Consider the following 9,296-nt stretch of genomic DNA (forward strand, 5'->3'; position numbering starts at 1 on the left):
CGATGTACATGCGATAAATTAATCTGAATCAGAATCTGTTATGCCTAAACAGTGACTGCACATCAAGTCAGGACCTTTTCTCGGTAAGAGGGGTAAGAAAAAAAGGCCAACGTCCAAGCAGGAGGGCATTTAAAGAAAAGTGCCACAATATTAAAGCTCAACCAGTCAGTCTGAGAAGAAATAAAGTGAGTATATTAGTGACTAACTAAACAAACTGCAGGATTCCGCACCTTTTACCTTCCGATTTGATAGCCTCATCTGCCTAACAGCAAAGGGTGTGGGTCATGCCATTCACGTATCACCCAGTAATCAAGTCAAGTACAGATTGAAAGTTGATCAACCAGTAAAACTGAAACGGTGATCACCAAAACACACAAAATGCTAGGGAACCCCAGTAGATCTGGCAACGTCTATGGAGAAGAATAAAGAATCAATGTCTCGGGCTGAGACCCTTGATTAGGACTGACCCCCCCCCCACCGAACCTTCTTACTCTGGGTTCCTCCTTCCTTCCATTTCTGTTCTAATTCCTCCATTGTAAAATCAAGTAAAGACTTGCCATAAATTGAAACAAATGCTGTTTCATTATTGAGTGAGCCACCACAACACACCAGGTTGGTGCCAGACAATACAAGACCCTAAGACACAGGCACAGAATTAGACCAGTCAGCTCATCAAGTCTGCTCAGTCATTCATTTCATTACGGCTGATTCATTAACCCCCTCAACCCCAATCTCCTGGCTTTTCCTTTAACCTCTGACATCTTGACTAATCAAGAACCCACCAACCTCCGCTTTAAATATACTCAATGACTCGGCCTCCACAGCCGTCTGTGGCAATGAATTCCACAGATTCACCATCTGTCTAAAGAAATTCCTCATCTCTGTTCTGTACTACAAGCTTATAGGAAAAATTCCTACCATACAAAAGGTCATACACTTTCTCCAGAGGTCCAAGATGATAATATCTAAAGTTACTGAACTTCATTGACAGGAACACCAGGTATAGCTTGTTCTTCTTTAGGAGATTTCCTCCAACTTTCTTTTTATTTTGAAAAACAGATCTCCTGGGAAAGAGGAAAAGCATTTTGGCAACGTCAGTAAACAGGAGAACCTCTCAACATCTGTGCCTCAGGGCAGGGCCAACACACGGATGCAATAAACAATACAGGGCATGACCAAGGAAGCTCAACAAAACATAGAGGCTGGAATCAAACACGTTTTCTCTACAAGGCAAAAAGTGCAGTATGCCAGCTTAGGATGACAATCAGAACACAGACCTACTGTGAAGGTAGGGGAGCACAATAGAGCAGTGTTACTAGATCGATACGGGGCACGAGGCAAGATGACAACTGCAGTAACACATACAGTTTGCGACTCATTTGAAAAATGGAAACATATGTATACACTGGAGACAATTGAGACAAGTCTCATTTGATTAATTCTTGGGATTAAAAGGAACTGAAGATCAAAGTTTTAGCTATTACTCACTGATGGTTAAAAAGAGGCAATTTTTAAAACTTCAGATTACTGTATAGGGGCGCTTCACTGGGCAACTTAGAGAGCACGTTTCCCAAAGGGAACCAGGAGCATAATTTCAGGACAGCTAGTCACATATTTAAGACAGATGAGAACTTATTCTCTCAGGAGGGTCATGGATCTTTGAAATACCCTTTCCCCTATGGAGTCTGAATCATGCAACATATTCACAGCAGAGATAGACAGATGTTTAATCTACAAAAAGTCATAGGTTAAAGAAAGCAAGCAGGAAAGTGGAGAGGAGACCAAGATCAAATCAGCTATGAGGTGGGGCAGGCTCAAATGACCATATGGCTGACTCCTGACCCCTCTTCTTACATGATATCCAATAGTTATATACTAGAGAGCACCATGATCTTTTATTTTTGCAAAAGGCGTCTGGCAAACTATCCAGCAGATGAAGACTCAAAGACCATAGTCACCACATTTTGACAAAAAAAAAGACATGGATGTCCAAACTATAAAGGAAGTCATAAACACAGGAGATTCTGCAGATGCCAGAAATCCTCAGCAACACACACAAACAAAGGAAGAGCCATTGAATAATGTTAAAAAATATATATTTTCCCTTTTAAGGGGATAAAATGCTAGGACTCAGACATCTTGCACTCCCAAAAATTAACATATGAACACCCATTCTTAACTTTCCAGGGAAAGAGATAAAGTCAGCCTAGCGAATATACATGACTCCCATTGTCTGGATGCGCAGCTCCCAAATAAAATCACCAGCCACCCCACCCCTGCCTTCTGGGACCCCATATTCCAAAGGGTGCCTTTAGAATGGAAGGATCCCTCACCCTCAGTAAAGCCCCACTCATCTCAACGCAAAGCCTCTTAGCCATTGACAGCTCCAGCAACTCCAACAAGGAGAAAAATAATAGATACACAAACAATATGAGCACAATTCGAAAAATACAAGCTACTCCTTTCCCAACTTAATTTCGCACTGATTTACATCGAGAGGAGATTTGCTCAACGCTGGGTATTTGGAATGATTACGTTCTATTTACAACAAAACAAAAACTTACCCAGGTAAATGTCACCAAAGGAGCCGCTGCCAATCTTCCTCCCCAGCCTGTATTTGTTCCCAACTCTCAGCTCCATCTTTTCCTTGCTCTGGAAAACAATCAGAGAGAAGAAGAATGAGGCTCGGGCTCAGCCTCCAGTGACTGGCAGCTCCCGGAGTGCGGACGGGAGAGGCGGCGGGGAGGGGGGGGGGGGGGAGTCCTCCTTTCCCCACCGATTTCAGCGGCTAAACGTCGATATCCCCTCCCGATTTCGCCTCCCTGGGCCCCACGGGGACGCCGGGCCTTTGATCGGCGGGCCGGGACGGCGCCGAGGACCGGAGCAAGCACGGATGGCCGAGGATTGCCCGGAGAGCCCTACCTCCGCCGTCCGCCGCCGCCCCGCTCTCACTGCCTCGCCATTATTGACAACGGAGGCCCGGTGACGTCACCCGGGCGAACCGGGACCCGGATGGATGTCAGAGAGGGCGGAGGGGGGGGGGAGGAGGGAGAATTAAAGCAGTAATTACAACTGTGCAACCATAATTCCCTATTGACAAGCCGTGCCGTGAGATAGTCTTCTGACCTCACAGCGTGCCCTGCCATGGCTCTTGCAACTTGTTTTTTACATTCACTGTATTTTATCTGTAACTGTAACACTGTATTCTGCATTCTGTTATGGTTCAGTTTATTGTCATCTGTATAAATACATGTATGGACAGGTGCAATGGAAAACTTGCAGCAGCATCACAGGCACACAGCGTCAGATCAGCAGCATTCACAAAAACATAAATTGCACGTACATTATAAACAATTTACCAGACAGAACACAATAAAACAAATGCAAAGAGATCAAAGTGGACATCATGATGCTTTACCAAGGGAGTGATTAGGTTTGTGTGGGTTGTTTCAATAGATGGGTGGCTGAAGGGGAGTGGCTGTTCTTGTATGTGTCGGTGTGGAACTTCATTCAGGTTTCCATGCCTCTTGCCCGATAGATGCGAGAAGATGCTATGACGCAGATGGTGGGGATCTTTGATGACTGATGTTACCTTCTTGAGACACTGCCTTCTGTAGGTGGGGGAGAGATGTGCCTGTGATGTAGTCGGTTTAGTCCGCTATTCTCTGCATTTGAATCACCATACCTGAGCACGATGCAACCAGTAAAAAGATTATCAGAATCAGTATCAGCTTTATTATGTCATGAAATTTTAAACACAGGAGATGCTGGAAATCCAGAGCAACATACACAAAATGCTGGAGGAACTGAGGAAATGAATGAACAGTCGACGCCTCAGGCCGAGGCCCATCATCAGGGTCTAAAACGAGCGACGGACTCACTTTCAAGGACTCTTCATCTCATATTCTCAATATTTATTGCTTATTTATTACTATTATTTTCTTTGGTATTTGCACAGTTTGTTCTCTTTTTGTATACTTGCACCCTGTTGGTGCAGTATTTCGTTGATTCTGTTATGGTTATTGGATTTATTGAGTATGCCCACAAGAAAAAGAACCTCTGGGTTGTATATGGCGACACATATGTACTTTGATAATAAATTTACTTTCAACTTTGAGATGCTGACAGACTTACTGAGTTCCTCAAGCATTTTGTGTGCGTTGCCACGGAATTTGTCATGTATTGCAGGGCAATGCATAAAAGTACTATAAATCACAATAACAAAGCATATAAAATAATTAAATTAGATAAGTGCTGCAAAAAGAGAGGAAAAGGAGTGAGCTTGTGTTCATGGGTTCATTGTACATTCAGGAATCAGATGGCGGAAAGGAAGAAGATTTTGCTGAATCATTGAGTGTGTGTCTTCAGGCTCCTGTACCTCCTCTTTCACTGTAGCAATGATAAGAGGGCATGTCCTGGGTGTTGAAATCCTTAGTGATAGACATTGCCTTTTGAAGGTGTCCTCAATGCTGGGGAGGCTAGAGCCCATGATGGAAATGGCTGAGTTTACAACTTTCTTGCGGCCTTTCCTGATCCTGTACAGTGGCCCCTTCATACTGGGTGGTGATACAACCAGAATGCTCTCTACGGGACATTTGCTAAAGAGTTTATGAAGATTGTAAATCAAGAATTAACGCTGAGGTTTTCACAGCCTCGGGATATTGCAGATAAACTCACAGCCAAACGGGTGCTCTCTGAAAAGAGCACCAAACAGCCTCCTGAAAGAACTCAGGGGGTCAAGCAAATCTTTGTGTCGGGAGGGGTTGGGGGAACAGGTCATTTTGGGTTAAAGCCCTGCAATCTGAAAAGCTTGTTGCTTCAAGTGGGAGATTGAGGCATGCAAGGCTCCCCACCCCGATTCTAACAACTTTCTAAGCGAACGCCACGGAGAGGGTCCAGTCTGGCTGCATCACTGTGAAGCTGCAAGTCACCGGACCCTACAGAGTCACCAAGAGGATCACTGGGGTCTCCCTCCCTCCGATCCACTGTAGACGATGGGCCTGAGCTATTGTTGACGATACCTACCAGCCATCCCACAATCTCTTTGACCCACTACCATCAGGAAGGAGGTACAGGACTACTTCTGCCAGACTGGGTAAGTTATAATTCATGAGATGACAACGGAAAGGTCTAGGCTCCCTCTGATAAAGGAGTGCTGCTACACTGGAGGTCAAACGCCCAAAGAATGGTGTCATTTCAGGTCAGTCCTACAGCTGAAGAGAGGGAATCTTTTAAATCCACTAGAGAGAACAGAGGGCGACAGTTTAATGTGGCGTCATATAGAGGGCGCCTCCATTGCCTCCTCAGAATGAGGTGTATCAGCACTGATACCTGCATTGAAATTTGTTATTTTGTGGCAGCAGTACAGACCAATACATAAAATATAAATCATAATAAGTTCAAGTTTATTGTCATCTCAGTGTACATATATACAACCAAACGAAACAACGTTCCTCTGGACCGTGGTGCACCAACAAACATAAAGCTAAATATTACCAAGGATAATTCAAAATGCAGGTGAAGCGCCCAGCACAGGTGAACGGTAAACAGCTCGCTGTCCTAGTGGTGAGACCTTGGTGGTGGCAGGGTATTCATTAGCCTGGGGGAAGAAGCTGTTACCCAGTCTGGCGGTCCCAGTCCTGATGTTCCTGTACCTCCTTCCTGATGGTAGTGGATCAAAGAGATTGTGGGATGGGTGGTGGGGGATCCTCACTAATGCTTCAGGCCAATCACATACAATGCTCCCAGTAAATGTCACAAATGGGGGATGGAGTCCCAATGATCCTCTTGGCAGTTTTCACTGTCGTCCATAGTGGTGCGATGCCTTGCAGCTTCCATGCCGCACAATGATGCAGCCAGACAGGGCCCTCTCGATGGTGCTCCTGTAGAAAGTTGTTAGAATGAGGGCCGGGAGCCTTCCACACCTTAGTAAAAGTGTAGTCATTGCTGTGCCTTCTTGACTAATGAGGACGTGCAGTGGGTCCAGATTAGATCGTCCATATTATGTGCACTTTGTGCTCTTCACTCTCTCCATGGCAGAGCCATTGATGTGCAATGGAGCCTGGTCGGCCTGTGTCTTCCTAAAGTCCACAATCATCTCTTTTGTCCTGTTCACGTTGAGACCCGTGATCTTGGTCTCACACTATTTAACAAGCCTCTCTGCCTCCTCTCTGTATGTTGACTCGCCACTGTTGTATCATCGGCGAACTTGATGATGCAGTCTCAGCTGGATCTGGGTCAGCAGTGGGCTGAGCACACAGCGCTGGGGGGACACAAGTGCTCAGTGGGATGGAGCTCAAGATGTTCCTGCCAACTCCAGTTGACTTGGGTCTTCCCATCAAGAATTCAAGATCCATTTACAGAGAGGTGTGTTGAGTCCCAGTGAGGATAGTTTACCCACCAGCCAGGGCATGTTCTGGGTGATGGGGTCCTTAATGATGGCTGCCACCTTTTTAAATTGTGGAGGCCAGTGTCCATTGTGCAGTTGGTTGAGCTTTCAGCTTTCTGTGTGTTTTTCTGATCCTGTGCAGTGGCCCCTTCATACCAGACGGTGATGTAACCAGTTAGAACGCTCTCCATGATACATCTGGAAAAATTTGCTGGAGTCATTGGTGACATACCAAATATCCTCAACTTCCTAATGAAAAATAGCCAGGGGTGCGCCTTCTTTGTGATTACATCAATAGCTGGGCGCAGGATACATCCTCAGAGATGTCGACACCCAGGAACTTGATACTGCTTACCCTCAGTTCTGTATTAGAATCCCCGTCTGGATTTATTTGGGGTGAGACTTGGACAAATAATGGTGTGACTCAGAGGTAACAATGGTATAAAAGAAACTGTAGCTGATGCCAATTCCGTATTTATCCGGAGATTTGAACACGGGCGAGGTGCTTCTCTGATAATCTCACTGGGAGCTGAATACAGGGGCAGAGAACAAAAGGTTTGTACTGAAATAGCACTTGACTGCACCTCACACTGTGTAGAAGTTTTAGCATCAAGAAGATCGTAATACCAGATGTCACAGGAACAGTAGGAAGCCAATTGGCACCCTAAGCCCTGGGTAAGGTCAGAGGTGATCTGATGTTGGTGGGTGGGGGAGGGGTCTATACTCAGTGGCCACTTTATGAGGTACCTAATGTATCCAAGATGATAAGAGGCCTCTACCAAGTCACCTCTCATTCTCCTTCACTCCAAAGAGAAACACTGTAGCTCAGTCAACCTATTCTCATGACATGATCTCTAATCTCCTCCTACTCTCTCCAAAACTTCCACATGCTCCCTATAATGAGGTGACCAGAATATTCCAAGTGTGGTCTACTCAAAGTTAATCCCTCGACTAATTAAGGCCAACACACCGTATGACGTTTTAACCAGCTTACCAACCTGCGTGGGATCTTTGGACATGGACTTCAGGATCTCTCTGGTCCTCCGCACCATCGAGAATCCTACCATTCACCCTGTACCCTGCCCTCAAGTTCGACTATCCAAAGCGATTCACAGGTCGGTCATCGAGCAAAGATGGAGAGAAGGAAAATAATCACATCCTGGGGACATTCCACTTCAAACCTTTCCAAAGCTGGATGAAGACTGCCCTTCAGGAAGAGCCTGAAAAAGGGCTTTCCCAAGTGGAGAACGGCTGACAGTTCCGGAGTTACATCTTGGAGAGTGAAGACAACTCTTGGAACACAGTGGGTTATTTTGGTCGATTACTGACAAACCTTCACGAGGGATCAAGTTCACCTCACAGCAGACAAGATCACCCAGTGCTGATTTAGTGAAACTATACAACCGAACTTGCAGAATAAAGGGAAGCAGTCAGGAATTAAAGACAAGGAAAAGAAAGAGTTCAGAAAAAAGTGAAGGAATTTTGACTTAAATTTTAAAAATTTGTGCTTTAATTGTAATATATTTAATTTGATAGAGGTATATAAAGTTATGAGGGGTTGCATGGGGTAAATGTAGGCAGGCTTTCTCCATGGAGGTTAGGTGAGAGTAGAACTAGAGGTCATGGGTTAAAGGTGGAAAGTGAAATGTTTAAGGGGAACATGAGGGGGAACTTCTTCACTCAGAGGGTGGTGAGAGTGTGGAATGAGCTGCCAGCAGAAGTGGTGAATATGGGGTTGATTGCAACATTTAAGGGAAGCTTGGGTAAGTACAATGGTGGAAGGGCTTTTGAGGGCTTTGGGCCGGGTGCAGGTCAATGGGACTGTGCAGGATAATGGTTTGGCATGGACTAGATGGGCCAAAGGGTCTATTTCTCCGCTGTTGCATTCTATGACTGTATAATTTGCAAGTTGGTTACGTAAAATCCAACATTTTTCAACATAAAGTGATTGGCCGTGATACATAAAATTATTATCATAACACTTTCCATGCATCAATGAAGATTGTGACACAAATCAGTTTGTAAAGGCATTAGAGTGGTTGGGACTGGCCTCTGTTTCTGGTCCTGGGTGTGTTGATGCTATTTTGCCATCTCTGGAAAGAGAAGTGACGTGTATAAAAGCACGGTGTGTAGATGGAGGCAGAAATGGAGGATTAACTCATGGGCCAGCGAATTCACAGCTGAGCATGACGTCATTTAGGTCACATTTGTTTTGCTCAGGTGGCTCTGCCAGGAAGGAGAAACAACATCCCATAAGTCAACCACGCTGCAGCCACGTTGCAGGTCTAAATATATCAACAAAACACTCACACAAACCTGCATCTGTTGCTCTCCCAACAGCCTCCTCCTGACAGAGGCACAAGAGACTGCAGACCCTGTCATCTCCAGCAACAAACAATTTGCTGGTTGAACTCAACATAAACACACACTCACACACAGACACATCACACACACACACACACACACACACACACACACACACACACACACACACACACACACACACACACACACACACACACACACACACACACACACACACACACACACACACACACACACACACACACACACACACACACACACCCTGAAGGAACTCAGCACGTTAGGAAGCATCTATGCAGTGGAATAAATAGTCGATGTTTTGAGCCGAGACCCAGTCATCAGGACTGGAGAAACTCTGTAACTCAGTACAGAAGCAGCTCATTCAAACCCTCACATCCATGATCCATGGGCACACGCCTGTATTAATCCCATCTTCCAGCTCTTGCCCCATAGCCTTCCATGCCTAGGTAATTCAAGTGCTCATCTAGACGCTTCTCAAATGCTGACAGTGAGTCTGTTCCCTCATCTCTCTCTGGCAGTTTATTGCAGGTCCTTGACACTTGAAAAATATCCCCTTCACATT

General features: G+C 45.3%; 1 protein-coding gene across 3 annotated transcripts in view; it reads right to left on the bottom strand.

Moving 5' to 3' along the window:
* The window catches only part of LOC140719127 (casein kinase I), a 61,102-nt gene extending 58,093 nt beyond the window's left edge, over nucleotides 1-3,009 (bottom strand). For 2 of the 3 annotated variants that reach the window (XM_073033524.1, XM_073033521.1), the window contains exons 1-2: nucleotides 2,923-3,009; nucleotides 2,565-2,652 (exon numbers count right to left, since the gene is read on the bottom strand). In XM_073033524.1, the coding sequence (XP_072889625.1) occupies nucleotides 2,565-2,640 (76 nt within the window). In that variant the 5' untranslated portion in view covers nucleotides 2,641-2,652; nucleotides 2,923-3,009. Of the gene's footprint in view, nucleotides 1-2,564; nucleotides 2,653-2,776; nucleotides 2,900-2,922 lie in introns of those variants that run through there. The other variant, XM_073033522.1, reaches the window with a different exon arrangement.
* Between the last annotated feature and the right edge of the window lie 6,287 nt (nucleotides 3,010-9,296).

Source organism: Hemitrygon akajei, chromosome 31 (genome assembly GCF_048418815.1).
Source record: "Hemitrygon akajei chromosome 31, sHemAka1.3, whole genome shotgun sequence".
Taxonomy (NCBI): domain Eukaryota; kingdom Metazoa; phylum Chordata; class Chondrichthyes; order Myliobatiformes; family Dasyatidae; genus Hemitrygon; species Hemitrygon akajei.